The following is a 26942-nucleotide window of genomic DNA, read 5'->3' on the forward strand; positions in this document are numbered from 1 at the left end:
ACTCAGGCCGTCTGTGGACCTGAGGATGGCTGCGTCACAGACCCTGAGGCCGTCCTGGTGCTCCGATGTTCTGTTCCCTCCATACCAGTGCCTCGTGTGTCTGTGGTCTGTGCACACGAGGTTAGGTCTCCCTCTGCGACTTAACCTGCATCTTCCGTGAGAGGCTGAGGGAACGGTTCCTTTCTTTACAGGGATCTGACTGACCCCTGGGTGCTAACAGCAGAGCCAGAACTGGAAGTAGCCCTGGGAACATGGAGGGGCCTGTAGGTTTGAATGACTGACCAGAGGACACTCGCCCCAGACAAATGTGGGTGTGGACTTTTGTCGCCTTCACAGTGAAGAAGCACTTTCCCTCTGACCTGACTCTCTCTTGCCGCCAGCAAGGCTCACACACCAGCCGTGCCCTCGTCGGGACCCGTCGGGGCTGTCAGACACCCCACACTTTCCCAGCCTGGGCTCGGGGCCGCTGCTCCCTCGCTTCGCGAGTTGCGCGACACAGTGTGACGGTCCGGGGAGGCCGGGCTGGGAGAACAGACGTCTCCACCCCCATCTCCCACAGCAGAGCCCCAGCCCCCTGAGGGCATGCTCGGGCTCCTGGGTGTTGGGGGGCTGGGTGTTAGGGCTCTGCTGTGGGAGATGGTTAGGTTAGGTTAGGGCTCCTGGGTGTTGGGGGTTGACTGTGGACACATGTGCTACGGCCAGCGGGGACCTCAGCGGGTTCCGGCACACGGCACCAGAAGCAAGACCCTAAGTCGTCTTGGGGGTGTGATGGGAAAGCCAAGCTGTGCCCCCCACCACGCGTTCCCGCCTTCCTTCCCTTCACCCCATCACCTCTTCTGACCCTTCCCTGTGTCCCCAGCACACATGGCACTGCCCTGGTTTCTCTGAACCAGAGGTGAGTTCCGGGGAGGAAACCCTGGAATAGTTACTGGTTCAGGAGAAGGAGAGGGTGGCACGCGGGGAAGGGGCTGTTCCTGCTGTGTGCGCGGGGGGGCTGTGGCCCCGCGCGGTACCGTCACCAGCCCGTGAGCAGGAAGAAGGGCACTTGGTCCCCGTCACCAGCCAGACTGACTCGCCTTTCCCTTCCGCCGGCAGGTCCTGACAGAACTGAAATCCGACAACCAGAGGCTGAAGGACGAGAACGGCGCCCTCATCAGGGTCATCAGCAAGCTGTCCAAGTAGGCCAGGCGCTGGCTTCCCGGGACGGCGCTGGCCCCGCCTCTCCCCCCGCCAGCGCCCTCCGGCCAAGAGGAGCCACGAGGACCTTTCTCTGGCCGTTGTCCAGTTGCCGCCGCCTCTGCACCCTCCGTGTCCCCTCCTCCGGCCCCCGCCGCTGGGGTTCAGACAGTTTTCATCAAAGCGCGACTGCGATCCCTCAACCGTTAGAGCCGTCTGGTGGAGGCCTGGGGGTCGCCAGGCCAGCCGTGGACCCGGCCTCCGGCTGCCGGGCCACTGGTCTACGTAGCACTTGGTCCAGGCCCCAGCCCTGCTGCCACCACCATGCGCTCTGATGTGGGACACACATGGGGAGGCCTCTGGAGCTGCCGCCACTAGATCCAAGTTGACAGTGACTCCACGTCGGGGCCCCTGCTTGTCCTTGCCTCTCAGGAACTGACTTTTCTCTAACTCCCGCCGGTGGTGGTGGAATTTTTTCTACCAGTAACCCAGTGGCACCTGACTGGTCTTAACGCCTGTTCCCTCCGTGTCTGGCCCTCTCCCCAGGGCTCAGGTGACCGGGCTTGCCTCTTCCCCTTCTGCCCTTTTACTCTCCTTCCTCCGTCCGCCCCGCGGCGCGTGCCCCGGGAGGTGGGCGCTGGGACAGAGCACCAACCCCAGCGGTGTGCCCGGGCAGTGGTACCGCCGGCCTCTCCCCGGCCAGGCCGGGCTCAGCTCCCCGCCGTCCTCCCCACGCAGCGTTTCTCTGCTAGAACACCCGCCTGCCCCACCTCCCTTTGACCTGGTCTCCTCTCCTGAAGAGAAGTGGCGCCGCTGTGAGGAGGCGTGGGGGCGTCTGAGGCCCCCCCCTCATGCCTTGTGCTGTGAGCGTGGTGGGCTTGATGGCATCTGGGGCGTGTCCAGGGGAGAGACGATTGTTTTCCCGGAAGCCAGCAGGAGGAACGAGTCTGGACTCGGAGTGGCGAGACCCGGTGGCCAAGGCTGTGTCCCAGGGACCCCACCCCGCCGTCAGGGAGCCTCTGGCGGCTGCGCCTTGATCGCTCGAAAGCTGGGCGGCTTGGATGAGAGTTGAGGTCTTCCTGAGGGTCCCCCTGTAACGTGACAGCCCTGCCGTACCTGCGGCTGGGGACCCCCGAGGTGCTGACGCTCCCCTGGGCCTGGAAGTCGGTCCCCACGTGCCCTGCTTTTCCCACCTGCCGCGTCTTGGCTGTCCTTCTCTGGACGAAAACGTGGACAGGTGGCTCCTTGGTTCAGCACAGAATTGGGTCATGAGTTCTTGATGATGCCCCAGTATTAACACTTAAGTGTTTGCTTTTTGTAGGCGCTTTATCCCTCGGCTGGTTTGAGTGTGCAGGTCGCTTTGGGGTTGCTGGAGACATTTAGTGTGTAGCGGTCCGTTCTCAACATACGCTACCTCTGTCTAGTTTCTCTTTCTTTCCAGCCCCTTCCATGGCCCTCAGAAACGTCACAGGCTCTTTAACCCAGAGCCATGATCAAGGTCCCAGTTCGGGATAGGAGCTTTGTCTCCTGGGGCAAAACGCCTTTCTCAGAGTGTGCAAAACCTTCCATGTCCAGCCATTTCCTGCGAGGAGCGACGCCTGGGCGGGGGTGATTTGTGTCGTCGGGGCCGGGGGGGGTTGCGTGGGGGGGATGCTGAGAGTGAAGTTTCATATCTTCCACTGTAGCGTTTCCTTTGTTCTGGGGGAGGGGAGCGGGCACGAGGCCTTGGCCTTGACCCTGACTCTCCGGCACACCCTGGGTGCTGGGCCAGGACTGGAAAAGGAAACTGAATTATTAGGACGTCACCTGGACTCTCTTGCATCAGGCAGAGGGGCCGCAGCACGCCCTCCGCTCCGTCTGTGCCTTTCGGGGGCGCGGGCGGCTCTCGGAACCCGGTCGGGCTGTGTCCCGCGCCTCCCTCCAGCCCTTCTGTGTCAGGCCTCTCCACTCAGGAAGCCAGGCTCTGTGGCTAGAGCCCGTGGTGTGGACCAGCCCGTGATCTCAGGCGCTTTCTCTCTTATGCAACTAAGTCTGTGAGACAGACTCTGAATCTGGTCTCTTTCCAGGCTGTGCTGGTCCGCGAGGTGATGGTCAGGGGCCCCCTCGCTACCTCTGGGGTTGCGCCCTGTCACCGCGGTGCCTGGATGGGTGGTCAGCGCTGGGGGGAGGGCCTCGTCGGCCTTGGCCAGCCGTTTTCTGGACAGGTCGCACCTCTGGGAGGGACAACCAGCCTCTGAGAGTCTGAGTCTCTGGCTGAAGCCTCACTGCTTCTCCCCCTCGTGCCTGAGGCCCCAGGCTGGGCCTTGGAAGGGTCTGAAGGAAGGACGCGCCCTGGCCTGTCTCCTCGGCCCACTTGCAGGGCGTCAGCTCCTCTGCTTCCCTGCGCTGAGCAAATCGTGTGCATGTTAGCGCCACTCGGGGCAAAAGGCAGCTGGAATCCCACTTCCAAGCCTGTGGACCCCACCAAGGTGTGTGTGAACTGCCAGCGTGGAGGGGAGCAGCTCGTCTCCGTCTCCAGGTTTCTGGCCCTGGAGCAGGCCTCTCCCACCCAGACAGACACAGACAGAGGGGCTTCCCAGCTTCCAGGCCACCGTGTGCCTCCGAAGGGAAAGCCTCGGGGACTCAGCAGCTGGGCCAGTAGGGAGTGGGCCCCTGGTTCCATCCACTGGGTGAGCGCTGGCGTCCTGGCCTCCAGCACCACCCCTGACTCTGGACGTGGCGACCAGCGGTCATAGGTGGTCCTGCCCCTGTCGGGGCCCAGTTACAAGTACAGAGTGTGGTCCCCATTACTGAGTTTTAAGGCAGGTTTCAGCACCTCGGAGGGTGTGTCTCCTGACCTTGTAGGAAGGCAGCTGTGGCGGCAGAACGAGGCCGCTGAAAGGACCAGGCATCGGGGCCCGGGGCCAGCGCCTGTCCTGACCCGCCGTGCGGCCGTCTGTGAAAGGGGGCTGGGTCGGTGGTCCTCAGGACCCCTTCTTGGCTTGAGCGTCTGTGATTTGTTGATTCCTAGGGAGACCAGAACATTTCTCACTCAGAGTTTTTGCTCTAACTTCAAAACTTTTCTTCTCATTCAGATGGTTTAAGAGTGTGTCAAGGTGCGAAAGTGAATTCAGTCTGGAGGGTAGTGGCCGTCCCTCCTGATGGCCTGTGAGAATATGCAAACCCACGGGTGTGGAAACACGGCCTCTGGATGAGTGGTTCTCACGGGAGGGGCCCGGCTCCTGGCGTCCAGACGGCAGACCCGCTGTGTTTCTCCCCACCGGCCACTCAGTCTCAGCTCTGCCTTAAGCACCAGAGGGCCTTCCTCGAGGAAACCCCAGCCTTTAGTTTTGTGGGCTGTCGCAAGCCGAGGTCCCTCCCCTGAGCAGGGCTGCAGGGAGTTCACACTAAAGGCTGCAGGACCGAGCAGCCCCCGGGGAGGAGGGGGAGGGCCAGGGTCTGGGGCCCGCATCCCTCAGCTTTGCTCGGCCCCCCGGATGGGTGTGTAGACTGTGTCAAGGATGGCCACTGATCGCTTGTGCTCTGATTAGATTGGGCAGTAGATCAGCTTCACTGCGGCCCCGGGAACCGTCGTTGTCACAGCTGCTTGGGAGTGAGGTGGGCTCGGGAGAATCTGGACCGGCCGGTGGCCGCGTAGCAGGCGATGCAGCCCCTCCTGTGAGGGTCGTGGTCGAACGTCAGGTTGAGGAGGGGTCCTGGGAGCCCCTCCTTGGGAAGCACATCTAGAGACAGACATGGCTGAGGGTTGGCTTGATGCTGCCTTAGGAGGTTTCGAGCTTTGGGGGTCACTCTTGCTTCTAGCCTGTGTGCACACGCGTGTTTGCTACATGGAGATTTCAAAATGCAGTCTCATCACCCAGTTTCATCCAAGTGTGTTACTCTGTTAACTCATATCTTTTGCTTCCCCCCTCCATTCCCCAGAGGGCTTCTCTCTGAGCTTCTTCTCCAATTAATCTGCTTATCATTTGGGACTGGGAATCTGCCAGAGTGACCTTTTCTGTTACTTCTCCAGATTTTCCCCTAATGCTCCCAGTAAACTTTTCCTGGGTGGCCCTTTAAGGCGACCTCACGATGCTCCTGTCTTTGCAAAATAAACACACCTTTCACCCTCCCGCCTACTCTCATCTTCCTCCCCATTAATTTTTTGCTTTTCTCACTTGGAGCTGGTGGTGCTTTAGAGGAGAGATTGTCCACGAATCAGCCCCGACTCTTCCGGTTGCAAAGCTGACTGGCTGTGCCACTTCCCCCTCGAAGGTGAGGTTTGCCCCTAGCTTGGGCGGGGCCCATGGGCAGCCTGGCCTCGTCTGCGCAGCTAGAGACTGAGTGAGTCCTCAGGAGGGCACCGGGCAGTGTCGGTGCGTCTGGGACAGTGGCTCATCTGCTGTTGCCTTGCAGGAGCGGGTTCAGGAAAGGCAGGGCCCCGGGGGCCTCGTTGAAGCCTTGATGGTCTCACAGAAGCAGGACTCGGGGTGGGGGCAGGTCCTGGACGTGGGGTGCTAGGCTGGCCTCTGAGCCTGACCTGCGTCTTCTCTCCATACCACGCTCTTCTGGGGAGGGGGCTCGGAGGGAAAGGCGAGGGGCTCAAGCCAAGACAGCAGGGGGTGGGCCGCAGGGGTGGGGGTCCCCTTGCACCCCTGAAAGGCTGGGGCTGCTGTCAGGCTGGCCCCCAGGTGGGGGAGGGCGAGACTGTGTCCCCATGTCCCGCCATGGGGGACTCTGACTCAGGCTGCAGCGCCGTGGTCCCCCCTCGTCCCCCTCCATTCCCTCTGCCTCTGTCTTGATCGGTGGAAAGAGCTGTGAGACCCTCCCTGGGGTCTCCACACCCCCATTCCAGGGGTAGCATTTTGTCTCTGTTCACCTTACCCCCACCTGACTTCCCCTCCAAGAAAGCACCAGAGGGACCGTTTTAAGTCGGCTCCGTTGTAAATACACGTGGTGGGGATAGGGGTTTAGGGAGGGACCCAGATGCGCTTTGTGAGCTGAATGTATTTTTATGCAATTCTGAGTGGCCTTTCAACTCTGAGATGAATGATTTTGTTTTACTGGTTATTATATAGTAGTATTAAGTATTCTGTGTTTGAAAGTTTGGGAATAATAATATCCACATCTACATGATGCCTGTAAACACAACAGTATTTATAAATAAGTAAATTGTGTTTTAACTTTGTGACTGTCTCCACAGTTTAGGAAATGGGGTTTATAGAACCTTACATAGGGCCAGTTTAGGAAATGGGGTTTATAGAACCTTACATAGGGCCAGCCTGTGGTAGTTTCATGTCACCATCCTTGCCACTGGGGGCCTCTGTCCCAGGGACGGCCACAGGGGCCAAGGAGGAGCCTGGGGGGCTCCCAGCCTCGGGGGTGGGCACTGGTGCTCTCACCCCGGGCGGCCGGGGCCCTGAGAAGGTGGCTTCCTTGGGTTCCCGGGGTCTCTGCCCGCTGCTCCGTGCAGCACTGTCTCTGCAGGGCCACCGCTCGGTTCAGGGCAGCCGGAACCGCTCCATGGCTCCAAACTCTAAAGGCAGCTGGTGGGGGTCACTGGAGGCTAAGGTGCTCGGCCGCTGGCAGGGGGGCCAGGGTCGGGCCCTCCGTCCGTCCTAGCGTACCCCATCTGGTTTGCTCAGACCCCATTCACACCCAGCGGAGGCCCCGTCACCGAGCTGGAGGTCGCGGAGGTGAGGGAGGGAGGCGTCTTCTCCCCTGCGGCCACCCGGCTGCTGGCCTGCGGCCCCAATCGGAGGCAAAGGATCAGGTCTGGAGTGAGGGCTCCTCTGGGTGCCCGCTGGGCCCGGGCAGTCAGCGGAGACTGGGCATTGCCTGGAGGCGGTGAGGCCCGGCCCTTCCCTCCTGAAGACTCCCCAGCCCTCGTGCTGGGCTGGCCTTGCCCCCCTCAATCACAGCCTCTGCCAGGCCAGCCTTACAGGCTCTGCCTTCTCGTCCCTGGAGCTTGGCCCTGAGCCGGACGCCCCGCTCTACCTGCGGCAGAGGGGCTGCGGGGGCCTTCCTGAGGAGACGGCCTCCAGATCGCAGTGAGGATGGGTCACCCTTCCAGGTCTGGGGGCGGTGCTGCCCTACCGTCTCTTTCCAGAAAATCCTGAAGCCCCGCCCTCAGCCTCAGGAGTCACAGACGTCTGAAGAAGTCGGCTGCGGTGAGCTAACCGAGGGCTTGTAGGAACCGTCCGTCCTCTGACCCTACCCCAGGGCCAGACGGCGGCCGCGCCCCGAGCCCGGCTCTGCTGGCAGTGGGGAGCCGGGGGTCTAGCCTCGCCCCAGCAGCTGCCCTGAGGGCCCACGCGCCCACCGCCCAGCCGGACCTGGCCTGGCCTTCTGGTTCCTCCAGCCCCTGAGGGAAGAGCCGTGTCCCCAGCCTCACCCCCCGCGCTGACCCTGGGGGCGGCTCCTGCTCCCCAGCCCAGCAGGAACCACCAGAGACCGCCCCCAGCGTGCTTTCAGCTCATTCCTTTAATAAGGAGATGCCGCTTATTACAAAAGAACATGTTGACAAGAGATGAGACAAGAACAGAGTCCACAGGGCGGGGGGGTGGGTGCTGGACATGGGTCCTTCCTGGGACGGGGAAGGCAGGGGTCCTGGTGGGGCTGCGCGTGCCAGGGGGCCTGGGGCCTGCCCGCCATGCTCTTGCAGTCTTCAGACCCCAGGATTTCAGAAGCAGCGGATCCCGCCCTCGGAGAGGAAGCGCCAGGGCAGAACGTCTGGCTTCTCGGAAGGGGTCCTGGGGTCCCGATGGCTGAGGGGGGCCCTACGCACCCCCGGCTCCCGCCACCCCCCCAGCACAAGGGGCCTGGCTCGTAGCGCACAGGGCCCACCTGCCCACCTGCGGCCTCGTCGGCGCTCCTGTCAGACCCCCTGCATTTCCCCCTCCTCCCATCAGGGCTGGCCGGAGGGGTCGCTCCCGTGCGTGGCGTTCCTCTGCACCGGGGCCTGCGGCTACTGTCCCTCCTGGTTCAGCGAGATGGCTCGGGACCTGGGGCCCCCCGGCCCCCTTCCACCTCCCGCCCTCCCATGGGACACCTGGCCGGGGCTGGGCCGGGGCGCTGGCGAGGGTCCCTCGTAGCCAGAGCCGCCCAGCCGCAGGAGAGAGCATGCGGGGGAGCTTGGCCTACTGTGCTCTCCAGCCCCCGGGGTCCCTCCCCACTGCCACCCTTGGCCCCCCAAGCCCCCAGTGTCACGTGAGCAGGGCTGCTTGTCCACCCGGGCGGCATCGGGGACCTGACCACAGACCTGGCCACCAACAGCTCCTGAGAACCCTCGTCGCCTGCACGGGGTACCCCCATGGCCCATCCACCCCCCCACGTGGAGTCGGACCGCAACACCAGGTGAGGGAGCCGGGCCAGCGGGGGCATCTGCTGGGGCCCCACTGGGAGACCTGGACACCATCCGTCCTCGCAACGTGGGGCTGGGAGCAGAGGTGACGATGGGTGAGCCCTTCACGAGTGTCCTGAGGGGAGCCCTTCACGAGTGTCCTGAGGGGAGCCCTGGGAGGATGGCCCCGCAGGGGCCCCTGTATGGCTTTTCAGTGAATTCAGAGAGTGGGAGGAGGGGGCACACCACACACACACACACACACACACACAGGACACAGGGCTGGACGCAGGGCGCCGAGGGTCAGCTCTGCCCACGGTCCCCTGGTCAGACCAGGGCCAGAGGCCAACTCCCCCCGCCCCCCGCGCATGGCAGGGCAGGGGGGGCCGGGAGGGCGAGGGGAAGGACTTTACACACAGAGTCGAAGGAGCAGTTCAAGTTGTGTAAAACGGGGCTGGGGACACTCAGCATTGCCATGCGGTTATTTACACAGAGTTGAGACATGCATCTTGGTGGGACGAGACTGGGGTCGTGTTCACAGGTGACCACCCTCTCCGTGAGGCTCAAATGGCTTCAGAAGGTTCTTGTTGTCGCTTAAAAAATATATTCTTGTGTCTTCAAGTCACAGTGTCCCCCTTCCCAGTATTGCAGCTCAAAGAATGGGTAGAATCCTGGTGACCTGTCCCTGCCCCGAGGCTCGGGGTGAGAGCGAGGCAGAAGTGGTCGCAGGACTGGCCTGCCAGACAGAGCATGGACGGCGGGGCAGCCTGAGTTTCGGGTGAGTCCCAAACAGCGCCTAGGAGGGACTTACTTACACTTGGAAATTATTGGTGGTTTATCTGAAATTCAAATTTAACTTGGTGCCCTGCATTTTTATTTGCCAAATCTGGCAACCATGTTGGGGGGCTGAGGGTCACCACGATCAGGCCTGGGGACCCTCCCCTGTCTGCCACCACCCAGGGCAGAACCAGGGCTCTGAGGCAGGAAGGGGGATGGAGTGGAGGGAGACCCAGGGACAGCCTCTCTGTGGGGCTGAGGGAAACAGAAGCCAGACACGTGGGGGACGGGACGCCCTCCCTCCCCAACCCCAGGGGCGGTCCCCCCAGTTCGCTCACCCACCACCTCCCACTGCAGGGCTAGCGGGGGAGCTGCAGCGACCCCACCCCCACCCCTCACTGAAGCCCTGGGCCAGCAAGACCATCTCAAACCGATTCTAGAAGCACAAGCTACATATGGTTCCTGGGAAGTAAAAAGACCAGGCCTGAGGCTGCGTGCATCCCTGCTGTCCCTTCCCCCAGCCGAGCGACCCGGAACGTCACTTCCCATCCGGCCCGGCACCGGTCGCTCATCATCGGGGGCTTCCCCCAGCTTCCCCCAGCCCTCAGCTTGCGCGGCCAAAGTCCGGAAACGTGCCCAGAGCCCTGGCGGAGTTGGTTCCACTCTGGAATGATTATTCAAGGAGAAAGGAGGAAACAGAGCTTTCTGGCCTCACCTCCATTTTCTGGGTGGCACTGGGTTTCGTTTTTCATGGTTTCAGTCCCTTTGTAAAAATCGCCTCTTCTACTTTCCTCTCTGCAATAGACTTTGGGAGTGAAAACGCACAGCCTGGAGGCCTCCAGAACCCCTCGTAGCCAACCTTAATTCTGTCCCACTCAGGGCAGGATCCCGACACCCCAGAAACGAGCCTGGTGGCAGTGAAGGTGCTCTGTGGACTGGGTAAGGACCCTCAGGTGCAGGACACTTGGGACCAGTGTTGTTTCCTCACCTGGTTTGTGGGCCCGGTAGATGCCTTCTGCTCAGACGGCTCCTCTGAGGCAGGGGCCCAGCCAGGACCGGCCAGAACCCAGGAGAGCACTGCTCCCCTCCCACGTCCCCTCGGCTCCGCACTGGTGCCCACACTCAACCTCCCTGCCCCTGAGGCTACCCACTCGAGGTGGGCCCAGAGCCGTAATCCAGCCGCGTCTCCGGGCCCAGGACCCCCAGAGCAGCAGACGTGCTGCGGAGCCTCTCCCCTTCCCGCCGGGAGAGAGGCGAGTCCTGGGCTCAGGAGGGTGGACGAGAATCCCAGATGGTGGAAGGTGGTCGGGAAGGGGCGGGAGAGTGAAGGTGGAGGGTGAGAAGTCAGCTCTGTGGGCCCCGGGGGAGGCTGGGGGGAGGGGGCCCCGAGGAAGCACCAGATCCCATAGCTCTGCAGGGGGGCATCCAGGCCGGGACAGCCCCCTGTGGTCCCCCGGGCCTGAAGCCTCACTCTTGTCCTACAGCCCGGGCCCTAGGACCAGCCCACAGTCTTCGTCAGGTCCCAGCTTCTCGGCATCAAGTGAAGAATGACTTCCTGAGGACCAAGGGCCACGGGCAAGCCTGAGCCCCACTGCCCAGCTGCTGCTCCTGGAGGAGACGGCTTCTCACCAGCTGCCCGGCCGGGAAACGCAGCCGGGCAGGAACACATGCCTGCTCCTTTCTGACAGTGAAAGAGACATCCCTCTGCCTCAGGTGCCTGCAGACGCCAGGGGGGCTCGACGGGGTGGGAGGTGCTGCCACGGGTGCTGGGAAAGAGGCGCAGCTCCGGGTCTGGGAAGCCTTGAGTGTTCTGGGCCGAGGAGAGGGCCGGGGCCTGCAGCTGCAGAGACGAGGGCGGCTGAGGGGGGCTGCATGCTCTCGCCCAGGCTGCAGGTTTGGAAGGAGACTCGGTGCACACTGGACTAACGTATATATGGCTTTTTATCGATGCTGGGGACACGAGGTGAGCGGGGAACGAGCACAGTGACCGCGGGGCAGAACCCGGCCCACGTCCTCCGCCACCGCTCAGAATGGCCGCCCTGCTCCTCGGGATTCACAGCAAGTCCCTCGGGAGTGCTGGGCGGGGCCTCCCCGCAGGACCCCTGGGAAAACTCAGCTAGCTGTCCACTACCCTCCCCTCCTTACCTGGGCCTCAGGGGAGCTAAGAACCTGTAAACCTTCCTTTTCAAGCCCTCTGGCCCTGAACGGATACCGTGTCTTCAGACAGCGCAGCTCCACTTTGATTAAGGGAGAAGCACAGGCGGGAGGGGAAGAGATGCCAGTGACTGCTGGCTTCCGTCCTAGAAAGGGAGCCGACATCTGGGTCTCCCACCGCAAGGGCAAAGGCCCGGCAGTTTCATTTTGGCCTTTCTGGGGAGCGGGTCTTCTGTTTCTTTGCGGTTTGACATCACCCGTCAGCAAGGTGAGGTCGCGGGATGGACAGTCCCCGTTCGAGTCCAGCCAGTCTAGCCTGTAGCTCAGGTCTGTGGTGTCCCGGGAAGCCCCCGGCAGCAGGAGGAGGTCCACGCCGGCACCGGGCTTTGGTCCTGGCTCTGCACAGTCCAGTCTCCCCGTCTCACCTCCCAAACAAACAGCCACTCCCACACAGCGTGGGAGTTCCCCAGTCTGAGCAGGGTTCTAAGCCCTCTGCTCCCACAAGGCACCCTGTCCGCGGCCCTCCACGAGCACAGGGGATGCGCACACACGCACGGATCCCTGGCCGCTGGCTGCCTTCCGTCAGGAGTCAGGAGGTGCTGCCATTGCGTTGGTCCGGAACGCTCAGAAAACAGAAAATGCCACCACTTTCTGCCAAGAGAGCCTCCCTCGGGGTAAGGGCTGGGCGGAGCTTTGGAGGAGGAGGGTGGCGGGCATGCAGCGAGGAAGCTCCCGGGGCGACGACGGGCCAGGCTTCTCTCACCTCCGAGGGGCCCTCCTCAGCCGCCGTTGGAGGGAGGGGGTCTTTAGAAAGAGGACGAGGGCAGAGGAGCGAGGGCACGGCCGCACACGGGTGGGCAGGGACGCCTCGAGGGCTGCCCAGCTGAGGCAGCAGCGGCTCTGGCCGCGGCCCCTACTTGTTCTTGCCCAGCAGCGCGTCCACCTCCTCCTCGGGCTTGAGTGAGTGCCACTGGGCGATGGGCCGGCGGGGGTTGGCCAGCATGTCGGACCAGTGCCGCAGCTCCGTGCCCGTGGCGCTGCTGCCCACGAAGATCTTGCCGATGGCTTCGTTCTTGCCCAGCTTGTCGTAATCCAGCACGGTGACCACCACCTGGACTTTCTGCAGGGGGCAAAGGGAAGGGCAGTGGGCAGGAGAAGGGCCCGGCGGCCGGCCCCTCCCTCCCCAGCTCTAACTGGGCGGGCGGGCACACAGAGGTGGGGCCCGTGCCTCTGGCGCATCCTTCGCTTCTACCAACGACTGAACACAGGCCCCCGGCAGCGTGCTGAGCGCCTGGGAGCAGAAGGGCAGACGCATCCTCGCAAGGTGACAAAGGTCACACCCGAGAGGCCAGCAGGAGGCACCTCGGGACCTCAGAGGGAGTGACGTCCGGCTGGTGAGTTAGGGCAGGCTTCACGGAGGAAGTGACCTGGACTGGGGGGTGGAGGGGCAGCAGGGGCAGGTGGGCGTCCACCGCCTCAGCGGCTGCAGCCTCTCCACACACACGCCCTGCCACCACCTCGCGGCCAAAAGGAGGTGTCTGTGAGCAGCTCCCGCTCACCTCCCCAGAAAAGGGGCGGGCTGGGAAGTGCCGGGCATGGCCGGCCGGCCGTCTGTAGCAGTCAGTGGGGGAGGCCACCCGCCCCACGTCCACCCCTGCCAGCCCAGCACCTGGATCTGCTCGAAGGGGATCTCGAAGCTGAAGGACTCGTTGAAGTACGGGTTCAGGGTCTTCTTCTTCACTGTCGTCTTCTTCTTCTTGAGCCTCTTGCCGTTCTGCATCAGGTGGATCTTCACGTAGGGGTCTGTGCGGAGGCAGCCGGCAAGGCCCTGAGCACGCGCCCGGCCCGCCAGCCCAGGGACGGCAGAGCCAGCTTCCGGGCCAGGGCGGCCAGAGGCTTCACCTCTGGGACCCGCCATGGCTGTGGCCGCCTGGAGCTCGGGGCTCTGCTGGGACGGGCCGGCGCTCAGTGAGGAGCCAGGGGGCCACTTGGTGGTGTCCGTCCTGGGCAGGGGGCACGTCAGCGACCCACCCCATCCCATCCTACCGACCTTGTCAATGAGCAACGAGGCCCAGAGAAGGGCACCCGTCTGCCCGAGGTCACACGGGGGCTCAGGGACAGAGCTGGGCTGGCGGGAACCTGAGCAGTTCAGGAGGCCGGGCAGTCGCACCCCCCAGCCCCGCCCAGAGCCCCTTCCAAGGCAGGGCCACCCCCATCTCCCCCGCCCCCGGTAGAATGGCCCGCGTCAGGCCGAGCCCTCCCACCGCCTGCCCTCCCTGTCCCTGCCTCACCTGGGGGTGACGTCCCTGACCCCTTCCCTCCAGAGCCCACAGGGAGAGCAGCAGAAAGGCAGCTCTCAGCGGGGCTCCCCGCCCCGTCCTGCCCTGAGGACCCAAAGCCGCTCAGACAGCCTGTGTGTCCCGCGCATCTGAGGCCTGCTATCCAGGTCGAGGGCTCTGGGCCGCGACCGGCTGGCAGGTGCCCCCGATGGCGGCCAGAAGCCACGCACACACCTGAAAGGCCACCCACGTCCATCTTCTTGAGGTTCTTGGCCTCCAGGATGCAGACGGTGAGCTTCCCAGCCGTGGGCACGTAGCGCAACGAGGTGCAGATGTCACCCAGCTTCTCCGGCTGTCGGGGGAAGGGGACGCAGTCAGCGCAGCAGCACCTGTGTCCAGCACAGCTGACCCCCTCGGGGCCTCGGCCAGGGGTGGCACAGCCCTGGCCGTGACAGGTGGACACTGCAGTGCCGAGGACAGGCTGCTGGCGGCGTGGGGTTTGCCGGGGCCCCTCCCCAGCCTGGCAGGTGGCGGAGGGGGACGAAGAGGGGATGCGGGGAGCCCCCCTTCCTGATCACAGCCATCCCACTTGCAGAGCGAGCTGCGGTCCTCCAAGCCCTCGGCATCCCTTTCCTTGTGTTAGCGTCACAGGGCAAGGACCTCATGACTAGCAAGAGGGGGCTCCTGGGCCCGAGAGCTCGGCCGGCGCCATGGCACAGTCGAGGCTTCTCAGAGGCGGGCCTCGGGGCCCAGGCTGGCCGCCTCACCCACAGCCCGGTCAGGGTGCTGACCCTTCCTCCGGGCGACCTGAGCCCCGAGGTGAGGAAGGGCACACCTCACACGCGCGGACTCGGCCAACACGCCTGGCTGGTGCTGGGAAGGGATGGGGGCTAAATGGGGGCTTTGGTACACAGTAGGTGCTCAATAAATATGTGGCGAATGAGTGCGTGCATGCTGTGGCAGTTTCTAGGAAGACAGGCCCCCCCTTGCTGAGAATCCTCTAGAACAATGTGGGCTCTCCCTGTGGGTGAATGTGGTCCCCAGGTGGGTCGCCGGCCCTAAGTGGGCCCAAAGCCACGGAAGAAACACAAGTGACGCGTCCTGTCCCCGAGGTGCCCCCTCATCTGCAGACACAGAGCTGGGGGCGTGGGGCGGACCCGCCAAGCTCTCCTGCCCTCACCTCCTCCTTCTCTCCGCCCTGCAGGTCCCTCCACTCCTCGATGGGCTGCCCCAGGTCCACGGTGTTCATGGGCACCTTCACCTCCCCGATGATGTCGTGTTTGGAGAAGCGGTCAAAGTCGTAGATGGCCATCACCAGGGTCTTGCCCCCCAGCTCCTGGTAGGGCACCTGCAGGGCACAGGCAGGATGGAGGGGTCAGGGCAGCTCGGGGCCTCTGGGGGCCCTGCAGGACGCCTGCCAAGTCTGCAGACACCCGGGCTCGGGTCCAGGCCAAGCTGGTTCTGGGCCTCAGCCACAGCCCGGGACCAGGGGAAGGTCCGCAGCGGGCCAGCCTGTCACCTTGAAGGTGAAAGTCTCGTTGAAGGCGGGGTTCAGCGTCTTCCGATGGACTTTGGTCTCATATTTCTTCTTCTTGTCTGGAAGGAGGAAGACCTTGACATAAGGGTCCGAGGTGCCGCCCATGTCCAGGGCGGGCAGCTCCGCGGCCTGCAGGACGCCCACGGTGAGCTGTGGAGTGAGTGGGCGCCGGGTCAGCCCCGAGGGGGCGGGCGGGTGCCAGACAGGAAGTTGGCCTCCATCTCCCTCCCCGGGGAATCGGAGTAACACGGGGGAGACGGTCGCCGCGAGGTGACTGGTCTGCCCGAGGAGGGCGGCACGTGGACGGCGGGCAGGCTGAGCACAGCCCTTCTTCCCTACAGCCGGGGTGCCCGCCCCGTGGAGCCTTGGGGGCCGCCCCCGCCCCGCACACCTGGTTGGCCTGGAAGTCGTAGTCCAGGGAGAACTGCAGCTTCCCCAGGTTCTCCGGCTCTTCGGCCTCGCCCTCGCCCTCGCCCTCCGTCAGGCCCGTCTCGGCGTCGTCATCGTCCTGGGGGGCTGAGGAGGGGAGGGAGGGTCAAGGGGGGGAAGGCGGGGTGCCTGCCCCCGTGCAGACCCCAACCCAGAGCTGGAGGGGCTCCGTCGGGCCCCGCTTCCCCTCAGCCCCCAGCCCGGCCCTGTCCCTGCGGGGCCAGCACGGCCCAGATGCCACGCGGCTTCTTGAGTGGCGGAGCCTCCCTGTGACCCCGCCCCGCCCCCAGCTCAGGCCACCACATGGGCAGCACGTACCAGGCGTGCAGGCCGGGCGTCCAGGCCAGGCGAGTCCACAGGTGGGAAGAGAAGGGAGAGAGTGGTAAGAAAATCCTGCAGCTCAGACCAGCCGCATGGTAGGGCCGGGGCCCCCACAGGCTCACACGCACACGCACGTCCACGTGCGTGCTCACGCTCTCACACACGTGTGCACGTGCACGCGCAGACTCAAAGGCCACGGCCCCTGGCTGACCTCCTGAGATCAGCCCTCCTTCCTTCCTCCACACTGATTCCTTGAGCAAGAAATTTCTCCCAGAACAAACGTGGGGAAAGTGAGGGGCCCGGGGCCTCTGCAAACTTAAAAGGAGACACAGGTACATCAGGGCATCTTCCAGGCTGCTCCCTGAAAGATGGGGAGAAGAGCCACGTCCTTGTGGACGAGAGACGGCCCCACAGGGCCCCACAATGAGGACATGGTCCAGCAGCCCTGCCGGTGGGAAACCGGGTCACACGATGGTGGCTTCCTGGTGGGCGGGGGTCTCTCTTCCCAGCATTTTGTCCCAACGGCCTCCTTTTGGGTCAATCAAGGACAGTCCCTGCTGACCTGAGCGAGCTCTTCCCACCTAGAGAGCATCAAGGGGCCTCTGGTCACCCGGCCCCGCCTACCTGGCCACCCTTCATGTCCTTCATGTTCATGGCGTTCTTGGCACCCTTGCCCTTCTCCTTCTTGTTCTTCTTCTTCTTCCAGCAGCACTTCTTGCAGATGCAGAAGCAGCAGGCGAGGAGCAGAAGGCCCAGGAGCACCGCGATGGCGCCCAGCGCCCAGGGGGGCACTGCCCACAGGGAGACGGGGTCAGCGGCGCTCAGGCAGCCCCGACCCCTCGGGGATAGAAAGCTGGGTCGGGGCCTGGCCCTGCTGCTGCACCCCGCGTTGTAAACCCACGCTAAGTTGCATGCTTCGATGCCCTCCCCTTTCTGCCGCCCCAGCGGGGACAGCCTGTGACAGGGACAGCAGCCAGGTGCATACCACGGGGCCCCCATCTGGGCTCTGCTGAGATCTGACAACTTTGACCCTTGGAACTGCGGGTCACACGAAGGATGGGAGGGTCCTCATCAGACCCCGGTGGGGTAGGAAGGCCCGGCCCTCAGGCGCAGTCCTGAGCGGGCTGAGCCTGCGCCAGGAGGCCGGGCTCAGAGGGCCCGCGGGTTTGGGGAAGTGCGGGGAGGGGCGGGCCGCGGGCCGGCCGGGGCTGCTCTCCGAGGTGCTGAAGCACCGCCTCCCACCAGTGGGGCTGCTCCCCGAATCCGGACCTCGGGTTTCTCCCCACAGCCTTTACCAGAAATCCAGGAAGCAGTAGGGGGTTTTATTTTCTATCTTGCAAAATAAAGTAAAGTATGACTGGAAAACTTGAATAATGATTTGTTTCATAATTTTTTATCTTCTTTTGGTTCCATCTTTTGACAGATTTCTAAGTATAAGAACGTTTATCCCCCCCTGGAGGTTAGGGCACATAAACCCCCTTGTTCCCTTCATTAGTGCCAGACCACACTGCCCCCCATTCCTGAAGGGGATCCCCAAATAATCCAGCCTCGAGTCCAAACATTAGGAAAGATCGCAGCTGTCACACCCCCATGGTGCATCCCCCCACCCTCGCCCCCAAGCTGCATACAGATCGATACTCACGAGGGAGCTTGACCATCTCATTGAAGAATCGGTCCTTCAACGTGGCAAACAGGTCCCCCTTGCCCTCCCTGGCGCCTCCACTCTTGGTGGAGTTGTCCAGGGGCTCAGCAGGCATGGTGGTGGTGGTGGTGGTGGGAGCCACCATGGGCTCCTGGTTCCTCTTGAAGATGTTCCTCATGGTGGCAGAGGGACGGCTATGGGTGAAGGGGATAGGATGAGCATCCCACGGGCCCGAGTGCAGACGGCTCTGCCCACGGGCCAGGAGAGGCTCTTCCAAAAGCTAAAGACTGTTTATGAATAAAGGCCATTACAACAAACCCACAGCAAACATCATTCTCAATGGTGAAAAACTGAAAGCATTTCCTTTAAGATCAGGAACAAGACAAGGATGTCCACTCTTGCCACTATTATTCAACATAGTTTTGGAAGTCCTAGCCACGGCAATCAGAGAAGGAAAAGAAATAAAAGGAATACAAATTGGAAAAGCAGCAGTAAAACTGTCCTTGTCTGCAGATGACATGATACTATACATAGAGAACCCTAACGATGCAACCAGAAAACTACTAGAGCTCGATGAATTTGGTAAAGTAGCAGGATACAAAACGAATACACAGAAATCTCTTGCATTCCTATATACTAACAATGAAAGATCAGAAAGAGAAATCAAGGAGACAATCCTATTTACTACAGCATCAAAAAGAATAAAATACCTAGGAATAAACCTACCTAAGGAGGCAAAAGATCTGCACTCAGAAAACTGTAAGACACTGATGAAAGAAATCAAAGATGACACAAATAGATGGAGAGATATACCATGTTCTTGGATGGGAAGAATCAATATTGTCAAAATGACCATACTACCCAAAGCAATCTACAGGTTCAATGCAATCCCAGTCAAATTACCAATAGCACTGTTCACAGAAATAGAACAAAAAATTTCACAATTTGTATGGAAACACAAAAGACCCCGAATAGCCAAAGCAATCTTGAGAAAGAAAAACGGAGCTGGAGGAATCAGGCTCCCTTACTTCAGACTATACTACAAAGCTACAGTAATCAAGACAGTATGGTACTGGCACAAAAACAAATACAGATCAATGGAACAGAATAGAGAACCCAGAAATAAACCCACACACCTGTGGTAAATAAATCTATGACAAAGGAGGCAAGAATATACAAGGAGAAAAGACAGTCTCTTCAATAAGTGGTGCTGGGAAAACTGGACAGCTACACGTAAAAGAATGAAATTAGAACATTCTCTAACACCATACACAAAAATAAACTCAAAATGGATTAAAGACCTAAATGTAAGACTGGGTACCTTAAAACTCTCGGCAGAAAACATAGGCAGAACACGCTTTGACATAAATCGCAGCAATATTTTTTTTGATCCACCTCCTAGAGGAATGAAAATAAAAATGGGACCTAATTAAACTTTAAAGCTTTTGCACAGCAAAGGAAACCATAAACAAAACAAAAAGACAACCCAGAGAATGGGAGAAAATATTTGCAAATGAAGCAACCAACAAGGGATTAATCTCCAAAATATACAAACAGCTCATGCAGCTCAATATCAAAAAAACAAATAACCCAATCAAAAAATGGGGTTAAGATCTAAATAGACATTTCTGCAAAGGCATACAGATGGCCAACAAACACATGAAAAGATGCTCAACATCACTAATTATTAGAGAAATGCAAATCAAAACTACAATGAGCTATCACCTCACACAGGTCAGAATGGCCATCATCAAAAAATCTACAAACCATAATGCTGGAGAGGGTGTTGAGAGAAGGGAACCCTCCTACACTGCTGGTGGGAATGTCAATTGATACAGCCACTATGGAGAACAGTGTGGAGGTTCCTTAAAAAACTAAAAATAGAACTACCATATGACCCAGCAATCCCACTACTGGGCATATACCTGGAGAAAATCATAATTTGAAATGATACCTGCACCCCAATGTTCACTGCAGCACTATTTACAATAGCCAAGACATGGAAGCAACCTAAATGTCCATCAACAGATGAATGGATAAAGAAGATGTGGTACATATATACAATGGAATATTACTCAGCCATAAAAAACCAAAATAAGGCCATTCACAGCAACGTGGATGGACCTAGAGATTGTCATACTGAGTGAAACCAGACAGAGAAAGACAAGTATCATATGATATCACTTATATGTGGACTCTTAAGAAATGGTACAAATGAACATATTTACAGAACAGAAATAGAGTCACAAATGTAGAAAACGAACTTATGGCTAATAGGGTGGGAGGGGGGGTGGGATGAATTGGGAGGTTGTGATTGATATATATACGCTACTATATATAAAATAGATAACTAATAATAACCTACTGTACAGCACAGGGAACTCTGCTCAATACTCTGTAACGACCTATACGGGAGAAGAATCTAAAAAGAGTGGATTATGTATATTTATAACAGATTCACTCTGCTGTACAGCAGAAACTAACACAACATTGTAAATCAACTCTACTCCAATAAAAATTAATTTTAGAAAAAAGACTGTAGTAGCTGGGACTTCCCTGGTGGCGCAGTGGTTAAGAATCCGCCTGCCAATGCAGGGGACACAGGTTCGAGCCCTGGTCCAGGAAGATCCCACATGCCGTGGAGCAACTAAGCCCGCGAGCCACAACTACTGAAGTCCGTGCGCCTAGAGCCCGTGCTCCGCAACAAAGAGAAGCCACTGAAATGAGAAGCCCGTGTATGGCAATGAAGAGTAGCCCCCGCTCGCTGCAACTAGACGAAGCCCGCACGCAGCAACGAAGACCCAACGCAGCTAAAAATAAATAAAATTAAATATATATATATTTATATATTAAATAATATATATATTAAATATATATATATTATATAATATATATATATGAGTCCCTGTTTAAAAATAAATAAGAATAAAAATTTAAAAAGACTGTATTAGTCGTAATCCCTTTAAGTCCCAGGGCACTTCCAGCAGTAGCAACACCGTGAAGCAGCAACCACAGGGCCACCAGCCGCTTCTCCCCAGACTCACGCACCAGCCCGTTTCACAGATGCAAAAACAGAGGCCCAGGGCCTAGGCAGCCCCCGCCACTTAGCTCACAAGTCCCGGAATTGAGGTTCGAACCAGTCACCTGAGCCGAGAGCCTGCAAAGCACGCGGCTCTCCTGCGTCGGGCTGCACCCAAGCACTCCACCCAGGAAGGAGCGCGGGCGCAGTGAGGACTCTCGAGCCGCCTCCTCCCTGCATGACAGCGCCCGGCACCCCCACCCTCCTCACCTCCGTGCCTCAGGCTCCCTCCGCACCCACCCAGGGTGGGTTTCAATCTCTCCTCCAGGAAGATGGCACCCAAGTCCACCCCCGGAGCCCCTTCCTCCCCGGGGTGTCAGGGTCCCTTGCCAGCCCTGCCCCCTCTACACAGCGGCACATCAACTTCCTACTCAAACCAGGGCTGCCCATTAATAACAAAAGCCATCCAGGTTTACGGGGGAGGGAAAGAGACTAAGGGAGACATTCCCCATGATCCTACCTTCCAGCGATAACACAGGTTAGCGTCCTTGGAGAAGCTTCTAACGGTATTTTTTTCTGAGGGTGTTTTACATGTTGTGATCATACTATATATAATTTGGTATTCTGCCCTTTTTTCACATAAAATTTTGTCACAAGCATTCTCCTTTATCATTAAAAACTTCCTTTGTGGGCTTCCCTGGTGGCGCAGTGGGTGAGAGTCCGCCTGCCGATGCAGGGGACGCGGGTTCGTGCCCCGGTCCGGGAAGATCCCACATGCCGCGGAGCGGCTGGGCCCGTGAGCCATGGCCGCTGAGCCTGCGCGTCCGGAGCCTGTGCTCCGCAACGGGAGAGGCCACAACAGTGAGAGGCCCGCGTACCGCAAAAAAAAAAAACAAAAAAAAACTTCCTTTGTTATCAAGTAGCTAAATAATGCCCTGCTGCGCGGTAGTGCTGTATTTGATGCTTAGATGGTTTGCAAGCTCCTGCTGGTAAAAGTATATCGTGATGGTCTTCATTTAAGGTAACGTTCTTACGAGTTTTTAAACTCTGCTCCCCCAACCCTCCCCTCCCCACCGAGCTATTTCTGCTTCTCAAAATGGGGGTACGAGCCTCCTCCACAGGCCCTGTGAGGTCAGACGCAGGCAACACGAGCATCCCTCTGCCCGGCGCACAGTCGGTACCCAGGGGGTGTCTGGACAGCAGCGCACACCTGAGGTGCTCCAGGTCATGGGACAAACAGCACATCTCCTAGAAGCATCAAACACACAGCAGGATGCAAACAGCAAAGGTAAAAGCGAGGCTTTTCGCACTGTGCTTCTCCCTACACGCAGAGCTCTTCTGAGGGCAAGTTTTAGGGGCCCTGAAGCTCCAGCCCTGCTCTAAGAACCCGAGCCCTTGCCCGGGAGCCAGCACAGCCGGCACAAGCCGCCCCGACCACAGGGCGATGCAGGCGCATTCTCCCTGCTCACACTCGCCGAGCAGTTTAGTAAGCTCTTGTTACGGGCTGGGTAAACTAGCCTTGATCCTAAAATCCATCTCGAAAGGGAAGGTGGAGCCCGCCGGGCCTCGGGGGCTCAGCCCCATCTCCCTCACCCCCACCTCACTGACCAGGATTCCGCCGCCCGACTCTAAGAAGGCTTGAGACGCAATTCACATCCATTCAATTCACTCATTTAATGTGTTCAGTTTGGTGGTTTTTAGTATACTTACAGGGTTGTGCAACCATCACCACAATCTAATTTTAGACCATTTCCACCAAAAAGAAGCCCTACTTCATTACCAGTCACTCCCCATTCCCACCCTCCTCCCAGCCCCAGGCAACCACTGACCCATCTGTACAGAGTCCCCTATTCTGACTTTTCATACAAATGAAATCATATGATAGGTGGCCTTGCTGTTCAGCTTCTCCCACAGAGCGTAGTGTTCTCAAGGGTCATCCATGTCGTAGCAGGTGTCAGCACTTCATTCCTCTCTAGGTTGAGTAATATTCCACTGCGTAGATAACACATTTTATTTATCCACTCATCAATTTATGGACACATAGAAAACAGACTTGTGGTTGCCAAGTGGGAGGGAGGGAGGGGGAGGGAAGAACTGGGAGTTTGGGATTAGCAGATGCAAGCTATTATCCATAGGATGGATAAACAACAAGGTCCTACTGTAGAGCACAGGGAACTATATTCAATATCCTGTGACAAACGATAATGGAAAAGAATATGAAAAAGAATATATGTATGTGTATAACTGAGTCACTTTGCTGTACAGCAGAAATTAACACAACATTGTAAATCACCTATACTTCAAAAAAAATTTTTTTAAACAGCAGCTGCACTGATTTACATTCCCACCAGCATTGTATGAGCGTTCCAAGTTCTCCACATCCTGGACAGTACTTGTTATTACATGTCTTTTTGTTTATAGCCGTCCTAGTAGAGGTGAAGTGGCATCTCACTGTGGCTTTGATTTGCATTTCTCTGATGACTAATGATGTCAAGCATCTCTTCATGTGTTTATTGGCCATTTGTATGTCTCCTTTGGAGAAATGTCTGTTCAAATCCTTTGTCCATGTTTTAATTGAATATTTGTCTCTTTATTATTGAGTTGTATGAGTTCTTTGCATATTCTGGATACCAGTTCCTTGTCATGTATGTTTTGCAAATATTTTCTCCCATTCTACGGTTATCTTTTCACTTTTTTAATGGTGTCCTTTTTTTCTTTATATTTTTGGATGCATTGGGTCCTCGCCACTGCGCATAGGCTTTCTCTAGTTGTGGTGAACGGGGTCTACTCTTCATTGCAGTGCGTAGGCTTTTCACTGAGGTGGCTTCTCATTGGCGATCTAGGCACACGGGCTCAGTAGTTGTGGCACACGGGCTCAGTAGTTGTGGCTCATGGGCTTAGTTGCTCCACAGCATGTGGGATCTTCCCAGACCTGGGCTCGAACCCGTGTCCCCTGCATCGGCAGGCGGACTCCCAACCACTACGCCACCAGGGAAGTCCCTTGATGGTATCCTTTGAAGCACAAAAGTTTTCAATTTTGATGATGCCCAATTTACCTGTTTCTTTTCTTGCCTGTGCTTTTGGTGTCATATCTAAGAAATCATCACATAACCCAAGGGCACAAAGATCTACTCCCATATTTTCTTAGAGGAGCCTAGTAGTTTTAGCTCCTACATTCAAGTTATGATCCACTTGGAGTTCATTGTCGTGAATGCATTTTGTGTATGGATCTCCATTTGTTGCGAAGACTGTTATTCCCCACCGAACTGTCTTCATACCCTTGTAAAATATTAACCAACCATAAATGTGAGGGACTATTTCTGGATTCTCTATTGCATTAATCTATGTCTATCCTTATGCTAATACCACACTGTCTTAATCACTGCAGCTTTGTAGTTAAGTTTTTATATCAGGCAGCGTGAGTCTTCCAAATTTGTTCTTTCATGAAGATTATTTTGCCTATTCTGGGTCTCTTGCATTTCCATATGAATTTTAAGTTCAGCTTTTTTTTTTTTTTTTTTAAAAAAGATCAGCTTGGGGCTTCCCTGGTGGCGCAGTGGTTGAGAGTCCGCCTGCCGATGCAGGGGACACGGGTTCGTGCCCCGGTCCAGGAAGATCCCACATGCCGCGGAGCGGCTGGGCCCGTGAGCCATGGCCGCTGAGCCTGCGCGTCCGGAGCCTGTGCTCCGCAACGGGAGAGGCCACAGTAGTGAGAGGCCTGCGTACCACAAAATAAATAAATAAATAAATAAAATAAAAATTAAAAAAAAATTTTAAAAGATCAGCTTGTTTATTTCTGTAAAAGCCACCTGGGATTTTGATAGGGATTGCGCTGAATCTGTGGGCCAATCTGCAGAGTGCTGCTATCTTAACAACGTAATATTCAAATGTCTTTCCCTTTAAGCTCTTCTTTAAATTCTTGCAACACTGTTTTGCAGTTCCCAGGATAAATAAAGTCTTACACTTTGTTAAATTTATTTCTAGATATTTGATTCTCTTTGATGCTGCTGTAGACAGAACTGCTTTCTTAATTTCATTTCAGATTGTTCACTGCTCACAGATATGAATGCAGTAGATTTTCGTGTATTGATCTCATGTCCTGCCACATGCTGAACTGGCTTACTAGTTCTGATACTGTGTGGTGTGTGTGTGTGGAACGTGCGTGTGGTGTGTCTTCCCTAGGACTCTCCATCTACAAGATCATGCAAAGTGAGATAATTTCACACCTTTCTTTCCAATCCAGATACCTTTTCTTTCTTTTTCTTCCCTAACTGCCATGGTAAGAACCTCCGTGCAGTGTTACAGAAGTTGTGAGAGGGGGAATCCTTCTCTTTCCTGATCTTCAGAGAGTCTTCAGTCTTTCTCCACCAAGTACAACGTTAGCTGCAGGCTTTCGTCAGACTCAGCCCGCATGGTCGTTGGTTCTGGATTCTGTGGTGGGCAAGAGGCAGCCCGGCAGAGAGAGGCAGACTGTGATCCCGGGATGCTTACCGCTTGCCAGATGACTCCAAACAAATCCCATTCTGAACTCGATTTCCTCATATAAAAATGGCAGAAAATAATACCCACTTTTCAAAACTGTTGTGAAAATTAAAAGAATAAATTTGATTGTGTCTGGCACGGAGATGATGTTCGATAACTGTGGTCGGATCTGAATCCAGGAGCCCCTTCGAAGGGCCTGAGTGGCCTCGGCCCAGCAGAGGGACCCCTACCGGACGTGAACCTTTTCCCAAATCCACAGGACGAGTGACGTGAATCATGAAACAAAAGAATCGACCAGGGCAGACGGTGCTGCGTGTGCCACAGGCTCAGGGGGCCCCACAGACCAGGACGTCAGCTGGAGAGCCCATCCCAGGGGCCTTGAGGTCCAGGAAAAGGGGCTCGGACGGACTCACGTCCCCAACAGGAGTGGCCTGATCTGTTTAAAGGGCAACGACAGCTCCACGGGGAGCAGAGGGGGTGAGGCTGGGGCAGGGGGCCCACAAGGGGTGAGTTCACAGTCCAGCCAGAGATGATGTGGACCCAGAGAGGGTAGGAACGCCGGGTACAGAGCAGAGAGAACAATGGGGGAGGTATTTATTCATTCATTCGTTCAACAAATAACTGATTGAGTGCTTCCCTGGTGGAGCAGTGGTTAAGAATCCGCCTGCCAATGCAGGAGACACGGGTTCAAGCCCTGGTCCGGGAAGATCCCACATGCATGCCTCGGAGCTACTGAGCCCGCGTGCCACAACTACTGAGCCCACGTGCCACAACTACTGAGCCCGCGAGCCACAGCTACTGAGCCCGCGTGCCACAACTACTGAGCCCGCGAGCCACAGCTACTGAGCCCGCGTGCCACAACTACTGAAGCCTGGGCGCCTAGAGCCTGTGCTCCGCAACAAGAGAAGCCACCGCAATGAGAAGCCCGCGCACTGCAACGAAGAGGAGCCCCCGCTCACCGCAACTAGAGAAAGCCCGTGCACAGCAACGAAGACCCAACGCAGCCAAAAAAAAAAAAAAAAACTGATTGAACTCCCATCCCACTTCCCATGCGGGACTTATAAGCTGGATGTTACATAACTGCGCACAAATGAATGTAAAATTGTAACTGTGAGAAATGCACAAAGGAGAGACCCTTGCTGGTGTGAGTCTGTCCTGGGGTGTACCTGACCTAATCTGGGAGAGCAGGAATGCTTTCCTGAGCAACTGGTGGTGGAATGGGGGGCCTCCAGGCAAAGAGGAAAGGCAGCAGCAGCACATGCAAAGGCCCAGGGGTGGGGGCAGCATCACGGGGAGCCCAGAGCCTGAGGAAGCCCAGCATAGCCACAGGAGGGGGCACGGGTGCAGGTGAGCCCGCAGGACCAGGCGCACAACCTTACAGCCACAACAAGGAGTCTAAGGATGCGGGTAATGTGTTCACATTTACATTTTGGAAATTTCACTTAGACTGAAGTGAGTAAAAGAGGCTGGAAAGGAGCCTGGCTCCAGAGGGAAGGGGAAAAGCGTCAAAAACAGCCAAAATGAATGTCTTGTCATCCCCAAGTTCTTATGAAAGATCAGACAACGTTCCCGGGGGGTTCGCGGCGGGGGTGGGGAGTTGACAGCTGCTGGGAGGGAGCAGGGGCCGCACATCCGTGGATCCCAGGGCCTGGGGCCTGAGGACACAGCTGCCCAAAGAGCACGGGAACAACACACACCCTGAGAAGCCAGACGCCAGAGGAGGCGGGGCGGGGGCAGCGCCGGGCCCCGCCCAAAGCCTTGGGGTCCTCAGCCCTTCCTGCCCTCTCCGCCCAGCCGGAGCATCT

At 57.8% G+C, this 26942-nt stretch overlaps 2 protein-coding genes and 1 long non-coding RNA gene across 17 annotated transcripts in view; 2 read left to right on the forward strand and 1 right to left on the reverse strand.

Annotated features, from left to right (window-relative positions):
• The window catches only part of PPP1R12B (protein phosphatase 1 regulatory subunit 12B), a 197353-nt gene extending 191010 nt beyond the window's left edge, over positions 1–6343 (forward strand). For all 10 annotated transcript variants that reach the window (XM_049706871.1, XM_033415970.2, XM_049706872.1 and 7 more), the window contains one exon: positions 1096–6343. Coding sequence is in view for 2 of the 10 variants with exons in the window: in XM_033415970.2 (XP_033271861.1) it covers positions 1096–1182 (87 nt within the window). In the remaining 8 variants the exon portion in view is untranslated. The remainder of the gene's footprint in view (positions 1–1095) is intronic.
• A 94-nt stretch (positions 6344–6437) lies between these two features.
• On the forward strand, positions 6438–17343 carry LOC125963716 (uncharacterized). Of its 4 annotated transcripts, none has more exons than XR_007476110.1 (7): positions 6438–8613; positions 9141–9279; positions 10079–10213; positions 10759–13997; positions 14912–15046; positions 15311–15389; positions 15586–17343. It is a non-coding gene; the product is annotated as an uncharacterized LOC125963716 (long non-coding RNA). The 4 variants fall into 4 exon arrangements; XR_007476123.1 differs by lacking the exon at positions 6438–8613 and having other exon boundaries at positions 8641–9279; positions 10759–12822; positions 13753–13997; XR_007476114.1 differs by lacking the exon at positions 6438–8613 and having other exon boundaries at positions 8641–9279; positions 10759–10987; positions 11161–13997.
• SYT2 (synaptotagmin 2) overlaps positions 11198–26942 on the reverse strand; it is an 84876-nt gene continuing 69131 nt past the window's right edge. For all 3 annotated transcript variants that reach the window (XM_004285386.3, XM_033415994.2, XM_033415992.2), the window contains exons 2-9: positions 17637–17830; positions 16619–16785; positions 15636–15752; positions 15227–15394; positions 14888–15055; positions 13942–14059; positions 13098–13231; positions 11198–12548 (exon numbers count right to left, since the gene is read on the reverse strand). In XM_004285386.3, coding sequence (XP_004285434.1) covers positions 12342–12548; positions 13098–13231; positions 13942–14059; positions 14888–15055; positions 15227–15394; positions 15636–15752; positions 16619–16785; positions 17637–17814 — 1257 coding nt within the window. In that variant the 5' untranslated portion in view covers positions 17815–17830 and the 3' untranslated portion in view covers positions 11198–12341. The remainder of the gene's footprint in view (positions 12549–13097; positions 13232–13941; positions 14060–14887; positions 15056–15226; positions 15395–15635; positions 15753–16618; positions 16786–17636; positions 17831–26942) is intronic.

Source organism: Orcinus orca, chromosome 1, assembly GCF_937001465.1.
Source record: "Orcinus orca chromosome 1, mOrcOrc1.1, whole genome shotgun sequence".
NCBI classification, from domain to species: Eukaryota; Metazoa; Chordata; class Mammalia; order Artiodactyla; family Delphinidae; genus Orcinus; species Orcinus orca.